The 20,872-nt window shown below is 39.7% G+C and overlaps 1 protein-coding gene across 2 annotated transcripts in view; it reads left to right on the top strand.

The window, feature by feature from the left end:
- Positions 1-20,650, top strand: part of tmem198aa (transmembrane protein 198aa) — a 36,490-nt gene extending 15,840 nt beyond the window's left edge. For both annotated transcript variants that reach the window (XM_034110756.2, XM_071207102.1), the window contains 6 exons: positions 4,979-5,219; positions 10,335-10,573; positions 11,294-11,506; positions 12,442-12,565; positions 15,943-16,244; positions 16,677-20,650. In XM_034110756.2, coding sequence (XP_033966647.1) covers positions 5,081-5,219; positions 10,335-10,573; positions 11,294-11,506; positions 12,442-12,565; positions 15,943-16,244; positions 16,677-16,829 — 1,170 coding nt within the window. In that variant the 5' untranslated portion in view covers positions 4,979-5,080 and the 3' untranslated portion in view covers positions 16,830-20,650. The remainder of the gene's footprint in view (positions 1-4,978; positions 5,220-10,334; positions 10,574-11,293; positions 11,507-12,441; positions 12,566-15,942; positions 16,245-16,676) is intronic.
- The last annotated feature ends 222 nt before the right edge of the window (positions 20,651-20,872 follow it).

The following is a 20,872-nucleotide window of genomic DNA, read 5'->3' as shown; positions in this document are numbered from 1 at the left end:
TAGATTTATTAGTGCATCACACAGAGACACCAACAGTGAGACTGAGCTGTTCTCCTGTGTTGATAATAATGTACGGTCTGATGGCTTCCCCTACAGTCTTTTTTTATCATCCCATGATGATTCAGGCTGATTTTGAACTTGTACTAGGCATCAATCACTTGTGCAGGAAAGGCACACATTTCTACAGAAAGTGCAAAGTATTACTGTTCAGTATGAAAGCATAGATATGTATATCTACATATATATGTTTATACCTGAACCTAAAACAGTAGAGTATTGTAGACTTTATATTTTGTTCCATTTAGGGATGCACGATATTGGTTTTTTGAAACCGATATCGATACCGATAACTTCCTGCTTCTCAAGACCGATACCGATAACGGATACAAAAAAAATTACGCCACTAATTATTTTAACGCGATTAACGCATGTGTATTTCTTTTCCTTGGCCGGCCCGTAGTTTCAGAGCGCATCGAGTTTAAAATACCATCTACAAGCTGATGCTGACAGCCCCGCTCCTGCCGCCCGCTTGTGGCAGACCACACTTCCACGCTCACCGGCAGGCACCGACTGGCCATCGGGAGGACCGGGAGGGTGTGTGTATGTGTGGCCCGAGCGAGCGAGAGAGAGACCTTACGTGCATTGTTGTTGTTAGCATCTGGTGCTAGCTAGCTGCGCTAACGGATATAAGGAGCTGTTTAAATGAAAACAGAGGAGCGACATTTCGCCACAACTGCGCCGAGCACTTGACTTTATGCAGGAAGCCAGACAGTGGGACATTGTACGAAAAGTCAGCACACTCAGCACGGATAGTGCGCAACATGATTGCAGCGTCCAGGCAGCTCCGGTTCGAGCATATGCCTTGCGTTGCACATAGCTCCAACGCACGCACGCGCACACACACACACACACACACACACACACACACACACACACACACACACACACACACACACACACACACACACACACACACACACACACACACACACACACACACTTTGTATTGTATTATTGTCTTCGTACGCTTTTAACACACCATCGTAGCGATGGCGATGTTTCAGGTGACTGATCAGGTTCGAAGTATTAGGGAGCGCTGGATTTGTGAAAAACTCCCCTCTTCCTAAACCACTAATACCACAGTACTGGCAAAACGGGAGGAGCCGAGTGAAAAACAAGCGCCCCTCATCCCAATCCACCCACACCGCAGTATTTTTTTCTTTTTTTTTACCCAAAAAATATATTGTATATTATCGGGGCTATTAATACTGGTATCGGATTTATCGGGATGACGTCATAATTCCTAATATCAGATAATTATCGTGCATCCCTAGTTCCATTAGAACTCCATGGTTTTGCTCCACTGGTAACCGTTGGTAACTTAACATGAAGGATGGGACACCTCGACATGTTGGTGAATTATAAAGTGGCACTTACTGAATAGGGTCAAAGGTCAGGACCGTCTGCTGCCAGGAGCCTCAAAGAAACCATCACAGACTGTCTCTTAACATGCACATTCCCATGGAGACGGGCCCCATTTCCCATTTGCAGGGTCCTTGTACCGCTGCTCGTTGTTATAGCAACAGACAGGACGTGAGATTGTTGCATAATATGCTTTTTTTCCTTCTTATTTGTCCTGACCTTGTCTTCTTTCTGTGAGTGCAGCAGTTAACAAAGGTAGTGTCAGGTCACATTGTAAATTGACAAAATCTTCACACGTTTAAATTGACACTCGAATAAAAGAGTCTTACTGTGTAGACAGAAAGTGTGTGATTGTTCAATTACAACGTCAACTTTCAGTTTCGGCTCATTCATTATTTTCTTTGTGATCTCAAACTATACCTTTTGACCACTGATCTGTTCATTTACTTTTTTCTCATTGGGACCCAATCAAATCAAAAGAATTGTTCCTCACTAGATCCCAAGTACATCTCTGTTGGGATGTCAACCATTGCAACTAAACATTGTGTAACCAAGCAACCAACCCCTTTCCTTAACAATTGAAGTTACTTTGTGTTACTAGGAAAGTTTTGTTTGCATGTGTTGTTTTGAATGTGTAGCGCATACACAGAACACATTTGATAAGAAATACTTAAATTGTAAAAACATTTTTCACCTGGAGAATAAAACACTTTGAAATCACTGTGGAGGCATCAGATGAACAATTACAAATGTTATAATGCCTGAGGAGTGCAAATAAGTCCTTCAGTTTGAACATTTATTGTAAAGAGAAGAAGAATCAGACAGTAAGGACTTAAAGAATAGGGAATGTGTTGTTGGTTATTCCTCTTTGGCAGTGCATAAGCTCCCTTCGTGCATTTTCCTTTTTCAATACTAATGAATTCAAATGGAGGGAAACCAGTGTAGCTCCTCTTGTCAATAAGTCCCTACCCAGTTGGAGTTTCCTGCTCTTATTACAGTGCACCTGAGAGTCAGGAAATAACCTCACAAATCAATACAGCACCGCAAGTTATCCTCCCAGTTGTTATATTAGTGTAGTTGACATGGCCTTATTGGGCACTTTATGTAGCTAACATGGTTGCCAGGTGGCTCCATTCAAACTCCCTGCATTAAAGCTAACCAGCTTTCGTTTTGCTCTCAGTCAAGCACTCCAAACTTCTCCTCCAGGAAGCACCGTTAAAATGTTTAACACTATCTTAATACGTGCTAATGCTATTAAATCTATATTAGTAGTGACAGGGAAGCCCAGAGGCTCAGACTCAGGTGGGTGTAGCTGACATAGTAAGGGATCTAATCAACGCAACTGTTGCCAGGGCTTAAAAGCAATTATAGCAGCTGACATTTAGACGTCTTCATGTCACTTTGGGAATTTGAGAATTAGTATTACTAAAATACTGTGGATTATTTTTAATTTACTAAACTTATTTATTTCCCTTTTTCAACCCTCTCTACACCACTGCTACTGTCTCACAGCAAATGAAGGATGTTAGAGCTTGACTGATGTTGTGTGTACAAATGGTGACATTCACCCCAATGTGAGTGGAAAGATGTTATTCTTCTTATAAAGGTGATTGTTTTTGTGTTGCGACCAACAGCTACAGGCAAAATGTAATTGCTGCTCTTTATCTTATGTGACAACTGTAAAACTTACATTTTTACTTCTAGCAACATCTCAAAGTAATTTCATTTTAAAAGATAAGCTAGCAGGGCACAGTATTGCATTATTATTTCTTCTTAAATCCTGCCTCTGTGTTGTGTTTTGTCTCCAAAGCACACAGCATGTCATGCTGAAAATAAATCAATTTTGCATTTGACTGCTCAGTGCTTCAGAGGTGTTGTATTGCTGAAAATCACTATAGTTACTTGTGTGTGTATGCGCCTATACGTCAATAAGGATTACTTCCACTGTGCAATCAGGCATGTGAGTCTGTGTGTACAGATGGTATGTTAGTGTAGCCGTATGCAAGAGGAAAAACAAGCAAGGGAGACAGAGGGAGAGAGAGTATGTGAGTATGTCATCTGTACTCTGACATGACAAGTGCAGTGACCTAAAGGAGGAAACCACACAGAGATAATGGATCCAGAGAAATAAAACCCAATGTCTAGAACCTATCCTGTAACAGGCAAAGGCGAAGAAGAGCAGTGTATTCTGTGACTACAGTAGAAGAAGGTCATGCTTTGGGGAAAGTAGTCTGAATCTGTAATAGCATGTACTCTCTATACACTGCACAGTACAGCTCGTCATTGCTATAACATGATTGGCTAGTCTGCATTTGAGGGTGTGACTTCGAAAAGGGTTCATTGTTTCATTCTGACTACAAATGAGCCCTTACGTTTAAGATGTACTGATCCTTCTAAAGCATTTGGATTAACAAAAAAGACGCCCACAATCAGACAGCAGTAAGGATGATGATAGTAAACTATAAACTATAAACTATAAGGATGATGAGAACAGGGTCAGATAGATTCACATCCCTATTGCAAAAAACTGAATTTGCCCTTATCTATCCTCACAATAAATATTTAAAACACAGCTGACTTTGATCACTTTAAGTAGCTGATGGCACAGATACTGCCAAAATATCAAATGAACGCACTGCAGTCCAGATTCAGTGTTGTTATTCACAGAATGGTGTTTCTGCTGTTGCCTTTTCCATCACAAGCATAGTAATGTATTGCACTCATAGACGTATGTCTCACACAATTTTGTTCATGACTTACTATTATACTAAAACTTTAAGCCAGAATATGCTGTTTTAGTTGCACGCGTTTTTATCTTGTTACACTTTACAGTAAAGTAGTATCTCCTTTCAAGTGTTTGAGCTGTATTAAAGTATGATCTTTAATTATCCACTTAAAATCCTTGCTGCTTTATTCATGTTCTACTGTATGACCTTAACCACGGTATTATTTTTCCAGTATATGTTGTACTAAATATTCCAGTAAAATACATTATATTCAACATTTGTAGATCGACAATATTCCTTAGAAATTATTTATAAGTCTCTGTGATTTTGTAAAATGTCATCATTGCAGCAGCAATCTTTTAGCTTCACTGATATTTATTTATTATTTAAAATGAGTTATTAAAGCAGGGAAAGATCAGTACTAAGTAGAGATGCAGATGTTTAGGGGTGTTGTTTCTCTTTGTTTCGTGTTGATCGCCCCATGGGAATCAGTGTGTTGGTGCTGCAGATCTGCAGCTATCGCTCAGCTTCTTTGCAACAGTTGGAAACAATTTGTTGCTACCTATTTCCTGTATACCCAAGTGGATGATAGTGGCTGAGTTGCATTTCTTTAGTACGCAGTCATTTCATCTGCAGCAGTATTTGTGAGAGAGGCCGAGATGTTTCTTTTTTCAAAATGTAATGCATGCTTACTGCTCTCTCAGCACTCACAACTGAGTACTTAAAATGAGCAATCAATAACCACTCTTTCTTTCTCCACTCATTCTTTCTCCTGCCCTGTCCCGCTCTCTCTCTCTCCATCACTCTCTTTCTTTACATCCTGTTTGCAGGTAGACACGTCTTAATGGCTGAGGCCCACTGATCCAGTCATCCCTGCAGACCACCTCCACTCCGCACCCCCTAATCGCCACCCACCACTCACTTCAGGCACCATGCCGTCCACCAGCCGCCTGCTGGGTCTGGTTGAGGTGGGGCTGAAGTGTGACCAGGAGATTGAGAGGAGGTATGAGATTGTTCCCTCAGTGGTCTGCTCCATGTGCTGCCTCTTTGGAATCATCTACTGCTTCTTTGGTAAGTGACCCTGAGCAAAGCTGCTTCTCAATTCAATGTATCTGAAAGGTTCTAATGCAACACATGGGATCACTGAAACAATGTGATTTCTTACGAAGCTTGACACAGCTTTTGCATTGTTGTTAAATGTTTTTAGAATCTGGTGTCTAAGTCACATGTTAAGGGCTGGTAAGGGTGTTTGAACGGAACAACTGAGAAGCAGTATAATAATTACATGTTTCCTCGATATATGTAGAACTATGGTAGTGTTAGCTTGAAAAATGCCTTCATTGTCAACTGAAAATCCATCAGTTTACTCTTTTCTATGTGTCTTTACATCATAGTGCCATTTTGAATAACTCACGTGTCCTGTTCAGTTGACAATCTATGTCAAAGTAAAAGTTTTGCTTTCTTTTACAACAGTTGGATGAAAGGATTGATGCCACTCTCGTCTCTGTTTTTTTATATTTAAAGTTAACATTAGCGGCTAGTTAGCTTAGCATAGCACAAATACTGTAAGCAGGGTGAAACAGCTAGCTTGCTTCTTAGCAAAGGTACAATAATTGGCCCAAACATCAGCTAGATAGTTAATTTATTAACCGGTTGTGTCTTGATTATTATTTTTGAGTCAATGTCAAAGTTACTGCTCTGCTTAGCATCCATCAGAAGTTTGTACATGCTGTGCTTTCATTTTCAATCCTACAAAAGCACAACACTGTTTATCATGGCCATAGTCAATCTAAAAAGGTGTATCTGCCGGTAGCATTATTGACAGACACCATAGAAACACTGAAGGGTGCTTGCTAGTTGATATCATTCCTAAATGTTCAACAATAAAACGAGTAGCCAAACAGCCGTGAAATCGAATTTCTAGTTCATCCTGCTCTGCTGGTTTATGATGTTATTGATTTTAAAAGCTGTACAGAGAGATTGTTTTGTTTTGGTGTGTGAATCAATATTGAAATCCCATTCCAACAGAGTAAGCTATTATGGCATCGCTATATGTTTGCATGTTCTCTTAGAATTACATCCTATCAAAACCTTGAATAGCCATTACCCCTACACGACTTCCCAAATTGCTGTCATCAGTAGACAAACTGGACTGCCTGCTGTCTTTTAAAGAACTCATCTTCTGCTTCGGATTCAAAGGCATGTTGCTGCTTCTTTTAACTATATGTTGCAGCAGCACTGCTGAGAGAAAACGAAATACAGAATTTGCAATTAATACAAAATACTAGTCCAACTGGTAGTAGACCCCTGTCGTTTCTTGATTTGTTTTTGTATTTCTTTGTGTCATCAAACATCTGGCTCATACTTTATGCATGGGTCCATTCATATGCGAAGACACAAAGTCCTAACTTGAGGCTTCATGTTGTGCCAAGCGAGTGAGTGTTAACGGCCTCATTCTAATGAGTTCTGATGTAAAGTCATTACAGGAAAATGTAATCAATAAATAATTAGAGAAAAACATATCAGCTGTAATGGTTACAGTCTTTTTCCATTGGATTTGTTTGTGTTGCCGTACAAAGGGATGGATTAAAATTGCATTTCCATTTCAATAGGAACAAGCAAAATCACATAAAAGTGCTCAAATAATAACATTGCATTCAGAATGCCTTGTGTTTTTTTTTTCAAAGGTGCAATTCATTTTAATATATTGCCTTGGGTTGCCTTACAGCCTGTGTAATCATTTTCTTGCAGCTATTTTCTTGTTAAAGAGGCACAGGCAGAGATTTTCATCTTGCTGTGGCTGTGTGAATTGATGACCGTTTGTTCAAGGACTCTAGGAATGCAGGCACAAATTGCTTTTTCAATGTTATTTGTGCCTTTTCTAAAGACATTTGAACTCTCTTTCATTGATGTGGCTAGCATCAGTAACCACCTACCAACAGGACAGGCTATTAAAGAGGAGATTGACACCTATACTTTCTTAACATTTTAATTTCCAAACGGGAACACAATTTATTGTGCACAATTAAGCCATGTTATATAAATAATCCACAGAAGCAGGTGTTAATAAACCCAAAATAACAATCAGTATCTGCTTTTAATTAAACAATGCATGCAATATTCTACTTGTATGTATTTCCTTGTGATCAATCATCCTCTGTTAGATTACTTGACCACCTGCAGCCCCTGATAACAGAAGCAACAACATTAGTCAAAACAAAAACATCTTAGAAAATTAGGGACACTATAGGCACTATTTTATGTTATAAAAACACTGTATTGTGTTGTGTAGAAAATATAATATAATACAAATGTTGGGAAAGCATCCTCCAAGCTGGTTCTAGATGAATATTGCTGTGTGTTGCATTCAAATGGAGAAGGGAGAGATTCACTGAAGCGTGCACACAGCATTAACATTCAGTGTATACGTCTTGGTGAAGCACAGTCTGTCCCTGCATTACAAACGGATTACCCAACCATTTTAATTTTCCAAACATGCTACAAGACCATATAGTGACTGACTATCATTTTATTTTTTAGGTTTCTGATCAATCAACACCAGCTTTAGAATTACATTTTATATTTATAAAGAATGTTATAATTAACAACATTTCAATATATCAGACTGATCAAAAAGAGTTGTTTTAAAGATTTATAGCAAAGCGTCAAGAGGAAATTGCATCATTTTTCTTCAAATAATTCAGCTCCTCAGTCTTTCAATATCTGTAGTCTATTTGTTTCTCTGTTTGTTTGACAGCATACTGTGAGAAAAACAGAAGATAAAAAGGGAGTATTTTCACCCTCGACTCCAGATATTGCTCTCTAAACCAAATAAGAAATCCTGTTATCCAGATGAGACAGATTGCATTTTGTAGACAATTCTAAGAAACCCCGCGGTGACATTTGAAATAAAATGTCTGCCGTCTGAAAATTGAATCACCCCGCTGATAGATGCCTCTTGCAATTGTAGGATTTTGTAAAACTGTATTTTCTAAGAATAAATGGTTAGCTGTAATTTATTTGATAAAAAACTAAGTTGCAGTATAAATTATAGGGACAAAATGGAAGAGGAAAAGGAAAGGGAGGTAGACAAGAGCTGAACAAGCCAGAGTGAACAGATGGGCTGGACGGTTTTGAAGGCTGCAGAAAAGGTAGGGGAAGTAGGGAGGAACAAACAACGGGCCCCCTCCTACTCGCTGTAGGAGGGGTGGAACATTCGGGGTGATGGAGGGCAGAGAAAGGATGGGTGAGGCTGAGTAAAGTGGACCTGGAGATGAGGAGCCACCAAGGAGAGGCAGGCGTGTTACTAAAAATGAAATGAGAAATTGATTCAGACCCACTGGTATTGAAAATAAATGTTGTGATAACCATGTGACCAACATTATGTTCAGTTGGACGTCGATGCTTGGGAAATTACAGAAGACAGCGAGCAGCATTGATGAAAGATAGAGGCTTTTACCACACGTTGTATTGAAGGGCCTGGTGGCTGGGTGATAGGTCTACAAAGGAAAACCAGAAGAGTAAGAAGAAGGAAGTAAAGAAAGCTAGAAGAAGTCCATGAAATAAAAGAGATATGGTCACGAGGGGGGTTCTTGGACATTGGGTTGGATGAGAGGAAGAGTATTGTTCGGCTCAGCTGTGCAATGCCTGATTACACACAGATAACAATCTGATGTTGGTTCCCCGCGAGACAGAGTCCAGGCACACACAGAATGAAGGAGATATAGAGGAAATAGAAAGGGAGACGCTAACATTAATAAACACCGAAGCATGGGCCAGGCAGATTGTAACTGCTGATAATTTGAGCTTTAAAAGGTTTGCCATATTTTTTGGATGCAGTAAACACATTTCAATTAAACTGGTGAGAGATAAAAGGGAGAAAGAGACGAGGACAGAAGGGACCACATGATGAGAATAGAGTTGTTGTTTTGTTTTTTTTAAAGGAAAGCAGCTGTTCTTTTCAGCATGCATGTTGACTAATGAATGTGGATGCCCTTTTGTAATACGATGATTATCATATTTGAAAGCACTTTCATGAAGGTTTACTTGCTCACAATGAAGAAATGCCTCTCTTACCCACTACAGGAAGGCGGCTCTACATTTTCTTCATTACTTTTCTTTGTGCATCATGCCTAAGATATTTTAAGAACTTGCCAATTTAAAGCATGAAAAACATGTTAAATCAGAGTTCAAGTACATACTCTGGCTAATGAAGTTTTTTCATTTGCAACTGATTACCGGTCATCATGTAATTTATGACACTTGTATACATTTGCCATAAATCAATACAAGTTTTGGGTTGCTAGGGTGATAGTGGAGGATCACCCAAAATTATGCATTTAATAATTTGTATGGAGTTCAATATTAAGATAATTTATATTTAAATGTTTCAATTCATTTGTAACTGCCTATGGTAACAACTTATAAACCCTGTTTGTACCTCGTTAGAACATCTTTAAAAAAAAAAAAGTTCTCTCAGCCTTCATACAGTATGTTGGTTTTGCTAATATTGACTTGGTATCTATTTGGCATTATAAAATGGACAAGTCAAATCAAGCAATCTGATTGGTTCTCAGCCATGATATAATGAGTGTATATTATATGTACATTACGTCCGTTACTAAACTAACTAACTATCAACGCTTAAGATGAAAACCTGTAAGGGATAATGTGCAGCAAGGACTTATTGACCGTTGTTAAGGACGCTCACATCTGCAGAAAGAAGTCCGGTCGATTTCACTGTATACACCCAAACGGCTACTGAACCACGCCCCTTAGCTGTGATATAATGAGCATATACCACGGCCTGTCGTGAGCTATTGCTTAAGTAGAACATTGTGTTGATCCATTAAAGGCTTGATGGCTCACGATGTATCATTCAAAGTTACTGCTGTTGTATGCTTGCAAGAGCAACTGAATCATTACCCCGAAAGACCAAGTGCTACCGAGGTGTCCCTGAGCAAGGCACCGTTCCCCACATTGCTCCCCGGGCGCCGTTCAAAATGGCAGCACACTGCTCCTAACACTAGGATGGGTCAAATGCAGAGGAATAATTTCCCCACGAGGGATTAATAAAAGTTCATCTTAATCTTAATTCTTAATTAATACACGGGCAGTTGCAGCCTGTTGAAGCGTCTGTATGCGTGTCATTTTCTTACAGTCTCCTTTTCTCCGTGTCTCCTCCAGGCTATCGATGCTTCAAGGCTGTGTTGTTCCTCACTGGCCTACTGTTTGGCTCTGTGGTCATCTTCATGCTGTGCTACAAGGAGAGGGTGATGGACACTCAGCTGAGCCTCGAGGCGTCAGTGGGCATCGGCCTGGGCATCGGGACCCTCTGTGGCCTGGTGACTATGTTGGTCCGCAGTGTGGGGCTGTTCATGGTGGGCCTGCTGCTTGGCCTGCTGCTGGGAGTGGCTTCACTGGTGGTGAGGAGACTTTTGATGACTCTTTCTATTTATGTTCATTTGCATACAGAGTATCAAAGGAAATAATGATTCAATTGGTACCTTTAAAATAAGTGATACATCTTCATATGTTCCAACTCATTAAAAAAACTTTGATTTGCTTTATCGATAATGCTTTTTACTATTATCACACAGAAACGTACTTGGGCTGAATCACACCTTCTTTCATGATTGTGGTTATCCACCACATTTTCACAGCTTTTATCTATAGAATTAAAAATCATGTAAAACACATATTGAAATGCCATTAAAAATAACTTTCCCATAGCAGTAACAGCAGCATCTCAAGCGATAAAACACATAAATCTAACCTAATGTATAGCCTTCCAAGAGCTTTATCTGTCTTGTTATGTATGGTGCTAGCTAAAGAAGTTAATATGCCAACAAGAAATCAGTGTATCTACTCAAAAAAGATGATACCTGACTGAATTATAAAGAACACTGCAATTTCAATTTTGGAAGATAGAGACTTTAATCTGTGAGACCAATTTGGAAGTCTTAATTTGACATAACTTGAGGAAACCTCTTGTATGGATGTACTTTGTGGATGTGGATTGGCGTTAGTGAATAAACAAATAGTTTCAAATAAATTAAATTGTTGCCATCATTGATTAAAACAACAAAAAATACTATAAGAAAATACAACTGCAAACGTAAAACAATCTCTTTTATTTCTCCAAGACTATGGAGGAGTTCTACCACCCAAAGACAGTGTGGGTTCCTCTGGGTATCCTTCTCGGTTCCGGGACGCTATTTGCCGTCCTCACTCTTCAATGGCAGCGCGTCTTCGTCACCCTCTCCACCGCCACATTCGGCTCTGCCATCATCACTGTCACCGTGGATTACTTTATAGAGCTGTTCGCTTTGGTACACTACATCTACGAGAGACTCAGGGTAAGCTTGTCTGTACGTTTGTGAATAAAACTAAGTAAGAGAGCGAGAAACAAAACCTTTAATTTATTTGAAGTCATCTCGTAACATTTCCGTTTTCAGATTTTGTATTTGAGGGTCATTGTGTCCCTGATTGTTTGTGTTCCTTGGATCGTTATTTTCATGTGTGTGTTTGTGTGTGAGTAAACAGAAAGGCAATTGAGCAGACTGCGGATATGTGTGTGGATAAGGGACAGGCGGGCTGAGTTAAGCATGGAAAATACGGATAAAATCTTCAATAAAGTATATCTAATTTTATGTTGTCATTGTGGTCTAAAAGAATACAGTCAGCTTCCTTCCTACAAATTCAATTGAAAACCCATTTGTAGATAAAATGCCCAAATTGGAATGTCTGCTTTTGAGCTGAGTCAGTGAATTAAATAGCTGACAACACTAATGCAAAAAAAATCCTGTAAATCCAATATTGCTATAAAACCGTCCCACATACTGCAAACAGTCCTGCCAGGGCTTAACCCAAATCTATTCAATCATTGGATGATTTAAAGATGCTGATAGGGACTGCGCCTCTGTTCAATCTCCCACAGGTGTAAAGTTGGGCTTTGATTATCAACAACAATGGCCACAACACATTATCATTTACATACCAGTCCCACAATGCAGACCCCTTGCACAGTCTTGGAATAATCTGAATGTATTCAGTGTTTGAAATCATTTATCTATGTCTTACATTTATATGTGTCATGTCATGTATTCTCCACCTTTATCAAATGTTCATCTGATATTTTAGATTTACTCAATAGAGAATCGATGAGGAGCCATATTCAGATTTGTTTTAATGATGTTATGTCTTAAATAACTCTGGGAACTCTAAGACTTTTTTGGTGTATATTTATTCAAATGAAATCATTAATCTCAAACTGTAATTATAATGTTTGCAGGTGGCTCCAAAGAAGCCATTGTGCTGGTTTACTTGGGTCATCTTGGGGGTGTGGCCGGTCCTGGCTCTCCTTGGAGTGCTGATCCAGTGGAAAGTCACTGCAGAGGGATTTTCTCACACAGAAGGTGAGTGATGCTGCTTTACACACAACCAGACTCCTTTTACCAAATTCAACCTAACTGAGGACACCAGTAGTGCTATTCAACTTTCACTAAGTGTGTAGAAACAGTGGGGGATTACTTATTTTGCATTGGTGTTTGGATATAAATAAAAAATGTAGTCGTCTCTGAGCTGACAAAAGGGCTACGGACTCAAATGTTAACATGTTGGGCAGAGCAGGTCGAACAGGAGTGTTTTCGTCCAAACAGGCCTACTCAGCACTTTTAAGTCAGTCCAAACAAGTCAACAAAGTCAACAGGGGTAAAAGGAAGGTGAGAATCAGGCAGCAGGTCTAAACACAGGTAGCAGATCACAGGCAGGTTTAGAGAAACGGTGGCAGAGACGGGGTGCAGGCAAGTGCAAGTGGAAATGGATAAAGGGCCGCAGAGGAGCTGCTGAGGGAATTGGTAGAAGTTCTGCAGATGGTGTGGCGTGGAGGTCAGGGGATATGGAAAGGAGAGAATTCATCAGGGACATTTTCTGAACAAAAGAAGAATGGCAGGTTTTGGAAAATCCAGGGACCTGGGGGAAATGTGAATGTCAGAGGCCGAGGGGACGTGTCCTCAGGATATGTCAGAAAACGCTAGCCAAGACTTTGATCTCTACCTTAGTGGATTTTAATTAAACATGCAACGATGAATACATCTATCTAGTTAAATAATTACATTGAAACCCAGTCTATTTGTATACACTAACAGCTTCTGCTTCAACCTCTCAGATCTGGTCAGAAACGGCTCATCTAGAGAGGTGGTGGTGCCCCCTCACTGTGTCCGTTCTAGTTTTATGGCAATCTAGGCCACAGCCTCTAGCTTCAGGCAAGGCTGCTGCAGACCTCTTGAAACATATGTTTTATAGCACAGCTTTAAAGTCGTATTTACATTCTTATTCACAGCCTTTACCACTAATATCACCCATGACAGCCGCTATGTAAATGAATATGAGGCTGTTTTGCCCAAGCTACAGAAACTGTGTACATGCATATGTTAAAGTCCGTACATTATTAAATGTGTATTTATTCAGGTTTCATGGTAGAAATGTGCAACTTCTATTCAGTCTTATCTTAGATATTGAGTAATTATGTCAAGTACACTAATGATGATTAGGCTTGTTTCAGTATTGGTCTCAAAAAGGCAACTGCAAGCTGGTCCTATTTTCTCAACACTGACAAATCTATCCTAATTTTATTAAACTGGCAGTTTTAAAGGCAACTTGAAAAAGAAAGCCTTGTGAGGGCTGGGAACACTGTGTGTTTGTATGTATGAGGGAGAGTCTGAATACACCAGCATTAGTGTTGTCAGCAGTGTGTGCTATTGATGGAGAAAGCCTTAATCTGTTCTGAAAGCAACCACAACACACACAGCCTCACACAGAGACAAACATATACTGGGGTATAGATGCACTCACTAATACACAAACAACAAGAGCATTTAAACACACACATATCATGCACACACACACACACACACACACACACACACACACACACACACACACACACACACACACACACACACACACTTGATCTTTGCTGGCGTATGACATACTGGGTTAAACAGTGTCTTAGAAGATGTCACACATAGCCTCGAATAAAGGGATTAAACATCAGGCTGCCGTGGCTTCCAGTCAGAGGGAGTGGGCAAAGAGATATGCAATTACTTGTGTGGGAAAAACACCTAGAAAGGAGGGAAGACATAAAGAAAGCACATATAGGCCCAAAAAAAGAATTTATTTTCCAAAACTTTAAGAGACACAGCTTCAAAACTCGCTAAAAATCATGTGTCAAATCATTATTTAAAGCTAGACTGAAACCCTATAACCCCACTCTGGTATTTTTCAGTGTTAAACAATCACACAAACAAGTGGAATTAGATTTCAGTCAAATATGTAATTTGGGGGAATCTTCAGAAAGAGAACTATGAATGTTACTGCATTTCATACTGCTTTGTGAAAAGAGCTAGGTCAGTAAAGGTCATTGTTGTATTGCTTGGAAACCCTTTTCAAATGTACCTAAACAGCATGTCATTCATAGTTCATTATAGTGTCTCTGTCCTCTATGATGACAAGTTCTATTGTCAGTGAAAGATGGATGGGGACGGAGAGCAGGTGTACTGGGGGAAGGGCAGGGGAGGGTAATAATCTGGGGCACAATGGGTGAGCAGGCTACCCAAGTGCATCAGTAAGGAAAATCATCTGTCTGTCAGCTGCCTGAATAGCGTGCAATACACACAGGCAGGGAGGAATTAGCTTACATGCAGGGGCATTTAGCTTTTTGTTATGTAGACAATGCAGGAACACAGAGAAAATGACAATCTTCTTATTAATACTTGATTTACATAATGAATATCGAGGCTACAAAACAACAACAAAAAAGTTAACACAAACCCATAACCTGTCTTGAACATAAACCCTCAAACATGTTTATGAGAGAAGTGGGGACCAGCCAAAATGTACTCCCTTGCAAGGTCTAAGGCTCCTAATCCTCACAAAGATAGATGTACAGTAGACACGCACACACACACACACACACACACACACACACACACACACACACACATAGAGGCATCGAGCCAGAGGCCTGGGGTGGGGTGGGGTGAGCTGAGGAAAGGAAAAGGGGGGTGTCATTAAGCAGTTTCCCTGACAGATGGTGCCTCGTTAGCTGTCCGCCCGCACAAAGAAACAACAATAGATAACATAACACTTACACACCCACCAACACATGCACGTTAACTATGACGCATACAGTACATCTTTTCTTCATGAAGTTCAGCTGGGCAACATTTTGACTTTGCATAATGATCATTACATTTCTTAAAATCAACCCCCTGAACCCAACTGCTTACAAATATGCATAACCAGAAATAATTAACTGGGTAATCAATGGACAGCGAGACAGAATGCATTTTGGACATCCTGGGTGTGAAAATAACACACACACATTCACCCACTCACAATATGTCAGGAGAATGAGCAGCTCAGTACGAGTACATGCAGCGAGGACAATTAAGTCTGCCAACGATATGAATATAATGAGGAAATGATGAAATGGACATGTTTTTATTCCTTCTTTTAGATGTCTGTACTTACAATAACTCCTCTAGGGATAAACCATTGGCATTTCAAAGATCATTTCAATATTCAAAACCATCTGATTGAAGGTTTCCCCTGTTTATTTGTCAGTCTGACAGATTTTGAAAGGATCCTTTCCTCTTGACTAAACCAGTTACTTTTGTTTCTCCATAAAAGCTACATTGTTCTGATTTAATGACTGTCTCTCTCCCTCATAATTATCTATTGTTTCTTCTCTGGCCACACATGAACACATCTCTTATCTCTTTGTCTCCAGTGGTATTGAGCCGGCAGCAGAGGAGAGTCCAGCTCATGCGGATCCGACAGCGGGAAGAGAGGCTGAAAAAGGAGAAGGAGACAAAGAAGAAGAAAAAACGAGACAACCTGAAGCCTAACCACAAGCAGAAAGCCAACACCAATCACCATCATCACCAGCAGTACCATCACCCAGCGGCCTCCCACCCTCATCACCAAGCACAGACCTCTCAGCCACCTAAAGTCCCGCCTCCTCAGACTGAGCCCGGCTACCATCGCAAGTCCAACCCCAAAAGGCGCTTTGATGGAGATGTGCTGTCACCGGTAAGCATCCTTCTTACTAAGATAAAGGTCATGCTTTAAAAGATATTTCAAGAAATTAATACATAAGCTAGTGAAAGTTTTAGTGTCTCCATTTCATCAACAAATATACAGAAATATTTGGCTTCCTACTAACACACATACTGTGTACCAGGCTGTAACATTGGGCGTTCATGGGGACTGACTCACTTATGGACCCAGCCTCAAGTGGCCATTCATGGAACTGCAGTTTTTGGCTTCGTTTTTCAGCACATTAATTATCTTAGATTACCACACACTAATTAGGTTCACATTGGGCTATGTGTGGGACTATTTCTTGGCCAGGAGCAGTGATTTCCAGTGAGGTTCCCCTGCAACTAGTGGACAGCTATATGCAGCAGTTGCAAATGTCCCACTTTACTGTATTTTCCTAACCCAACCCCTGTCTGTCCACAGAGCTACATCAGGAGTTTCAGGGACAGACAAACAGACAGACGAGCGTACTCCCAAAACCGAATGATGAGCCGCTCCCGGATGGCTGAACTCGACTACGACTGCGGCTCTCGAGTGCCCCTTACGGCCCCCAGCGGACCCCCAGTTCGCATCTGAGACAGGAAAATGAACAAGTGCACACCAGACCACACCCACAATCACGCATAAATACTTCAAAAATCTATGTTATAGAAAACCTAACTTTGCCAATCTAATTAACTGTCAATTAACACATCAGTAACTGAGTTATCTAAATAAGGTGTTGTGTCCCACACTGGTTTTCTCTCAAAAGTTGTATTTATTTGACCAGTTTGGTCCTGTTTTGTTCTTTATGAACATTAAGATGCAAGGGGAAAGCTTTTTTCGTTCTTACGATGCAGGAACAGATTGCTTCATGAGTCATCCCAAACTATATTTTACTTTAAACCTCTCATGATACTATCCTGGTCTGCAGGACACTGGAAATAATGGACTTGTCTTCTGTGAAGTTGATTGAAATTTCACCATTGAGCATTTGATTTAAAGAATCTTCTGGTCGCTTCAAATGACAAGAAGTCATTTCCAACGGGATTGTAATGTGGGAAACAATCAAAACATTAATTTGTTCACAGGAGGGCTGCCTCATTTTGGATGAAATGCATCATGTGGCTTATATAAAGTCAAGGTAGCACAACCGTCAATAACCTATTCTTTGTATCTTGAGTTCAAGGTTAATTAAGGAGAAAACTTCTTGCTTCAACTAGTCAGTGCGCACAGAGGAAACTTTCAGAAAAACATACAAAAACCACAGCAAAAACTGAAACAGAAAGGCAGCTCTTCTTCATCATTTTCTGCACGAAAGGTCGCTGTAGGAAGTGAGGAGTACATCAAGTCAGCCTGTTATCTCCTCTGACACCTTGTGAATCCAGACATGGCAGCCAGCACAAGTCTTCTGCTGCTTCAAAATGCAGAACTGGGACTGCTTTCAGGTGAGCATGGATCAAAGAGTTCACCCCGTAGACAATTTGTTATGTTATCTCATCCATGAACACTCCATGTTTCACAGCCTACATTAATGCCAATTTCCAAGGGAAATGTGCTTACGTGTCATCAGTTCCCTTTGCCCTCGATCGCCGGCTGTTTTAACCACGGACCTGAGCAGAAGACACATCCGTACCCTTCTTCTTCTTTCTTCTTTTCCTGGAATTTAAAGCTTTTTTGTAAGCTACTTTATGTAATTATCTTTGTCGACATGTTTTTGTAAGTGCTCTCGTGTTGCTTTCACCCTTCTTAATCCTAAAGACTATCTACGTGTTGTGAATTTGTCAACAGTAAAGAAGAGGCAGAGAGACAAGAAACTGCTCTCGGATACTGGTCATCCAGAAATGTGACATTTGCTTCAGAGGGGACAATACATGGCAGTAAATATGGTTGATATAGTGTGTTGCTGTGTGAGAGTATGAGCAGAAGCCCTCTGGCAAGTGACGGATTGCACCATTTATTGGCAGAGAGGGGGATTCATTGAAATGTATGTAAAACATGCTGTATGGTGTTTCTTCTTTTTGCTAATATATACAGGTTCAGTAAAGATGTGCATTTTATAGATTGGATGAAGTGATGAAAGGGAGTAGAAGCAACATAATCTCCTGTAAATGTGAAGACATGGTGAAAAGATGAAATAATTGCAAATGGCGCCCTCTAATGTTTACTGCTGGAACTTTTTTGTCTTGACTTATTGTTTATGTGTTTATATTGTGTGTTATGTTGCGTGTCAGTTGCAGTTGAATATTGATCTGCTCCGAAAATTACAATTGTGGTACTGAAGGGAAGTTAGATTTGCACAGGAATTCTCTCAGTACAAAGGAGATCTTTTTGTTTTATTTTAACCTGTTTTGACTTAAGTTACTGTAGTTTCCTAGAATAAACAAAAAGCACTACTAATGTTACAATTCCTACTGAGACTAAATGGTACTGTAACTTGATTATGACCACTTGGATTGTGTTTTACGTCCTTTTTATGTCGGAGTTGACCTTTTATGAGTTTTAGATATACACAAATATTCCACGGTACTGTACTTACATTCTTAATAGTTGAAGGGATGTGGCTAAGCACTGGAAGGACCAATCATTCTCACCTTAACCCATAACTGCATGAGAACCCTTGTGTAACTTTGTCCAATGTGTCGATGTTTCAATGTGTCACTGTCGTCATGTGAAAACCTCAGATTTCCATTTTGAGTTTGTTGGTCCCAGTCCACATTGACTGAAGGAATATTGTGGAAGTACGTCTAATTAAGTGTCTCAATATCCACAGCATACAGAAAAGGTAACATCTATAGTGAATCTTGATAGGACCAACTTATTTTCTCTTTAAACTTGTCCAGGTAAAGGGCTTTGAAAAGGTATGATATGAATAATTTCCCTCCTCTCAACATGCATTATGCTAAGCCACCTTCCTTTCTACTGTATCAATGTTACGCCTATAATGTTTTGCAGTAATGGCTGTTGAAGTTTTATTTGGGCTTTGCTAACATGTGAGTCCTGTTTGGTTCTTCTTTTGGGGTTTTAATGTAGTGCGCTTGTAACATCATCATCGTTTGCTTTTCTTTCTACTAATACTTTTTGTGATTGCTGAACATATGTAGGGGAAACACTTGTAGATGTAGATATTGAACTGTAAATAATTTTATTTTCATGTTTATATCATCAAATCAAAATCAAATCATGTTTTATTTATATAGCACATTTATAAACGATTTTTAGTCGAGCCAAAGTGCTGTACAAATAATACAATTAGCCTACAGTAAAGACACTTTACAGCAAATACAACAGCACAGATTGTTCAGAATATCAGTATGAGAAAAAAAAAAAAATCATGGTCACTTACGTAATTCATCCAGCTGATTGGATTAGATCTTTCGTATATTGCGTTACTACTGTATGTCCAATTACTGTAGTTCTACTGGATGGTGGGTGCACTTGTATCATGCTCATGCTTCTGTTTCAACGTGTGATGTTGGAAATCAACAAAAACAAACTGAGCCTTGACTCTTTTTAATCAGTGATTACTCATTACTCCATCTTTTTTAGAAGATATTGCAATTCATTTTCCTACCACCCCCGTTTAAATGTGTAAAAAACACCTGAAGACAATGGTTATTATAATTATCATTATTATTATTATGATTATTGATAGCATGAATTTATATGGACCTAAACTATGATAAACATTGTGATTCTAAAATCTATTGGTCTTGTTTTTCTTTACTTTTCTTACAGAGTGATCACAGGGCTGATTTGACCCAGTACACATATCAAATAATCAACCGATTACATTTTACATACAAGTTCAGGTAACAACTGTAAGCGTTTCGCACTACTAAAACCAGCTAATTTGTCATTGTCAGATTGTTTAGATAATCTGTGAAATCTATAATCTATAAAAATGCTTGCATAACATGATCAAATGTAGCATCTTGAATCCATCTTCATGACTCGTTCTTACTTCACATAATAAATGGGTCTGACAGTAGGTGTCAGGCTACATTTGGAGCTTGTACACTGAGTTTGTCATATACAAATCTAATCAGTGAAAAATAACCTTCAAGCAGCACAATAAAAGGAGCCACATATTACGCCTGAACCTCAACAGGTACTTTAGCAGCTGATAGAGGAGAGGTCACTGAGGTCAGCTGAAGGAAATATAAGCAGCACATGTTACCCGTTGTATTGACTCAGAATGATTGGGAAGCTGTTGGCAGTGGCAGCAGTTGTGAACACACAGTAGTTGCCAAGTTTTGCTCAACATTGCTACTGGAAAAGCCATCTCTCGCTTTCTATCTGTCGGTTTCTTTCTTTGTTCTGCCTAATTATCTCCCTCTAAATCGTTCTGGTCTCTTTCATTTTCTCCGTACGCCTTTTCTTTCCTGTTTGCTCTCTGTACCACCATCTTGGTTTTGCCTTTCATCTGTCTAACTGTGTCTTCTTTACTCCCTCCTTCTCCACCCTCCAATCTGTGTTAATAGTTTCAGTCCAGTAACTTCAGACACAAAACCACACAGACTATATCATTGTTGATGCTCTGCTAATCTGCTTCCCACTGAAAACAAGCTGACCCAGCAAAAATCATTAAGGAGCCCTTTTCACTTTCCCCTGCACTGAGATCACTCCTGTTTCTCATA

Source organism: Pseudochaenichthys georgianus, chromosome 21 (assembly GCF_902827115.2).
Source record: "Pseudochaenichthys georgianus chromosome 21, fPseGeo1.2, whole genome shotgun sequence".
Lineage (NCBI taxonomy): Eukaryota > Metazoa > Chordata > Actinopteri > Perciformes > Channichthyidae > Pseudochaenichthys > Pseudochaenichthys georgianus.
This window is presented reverse-complemented; position numbering and strand designations above follow the sequence as displayed.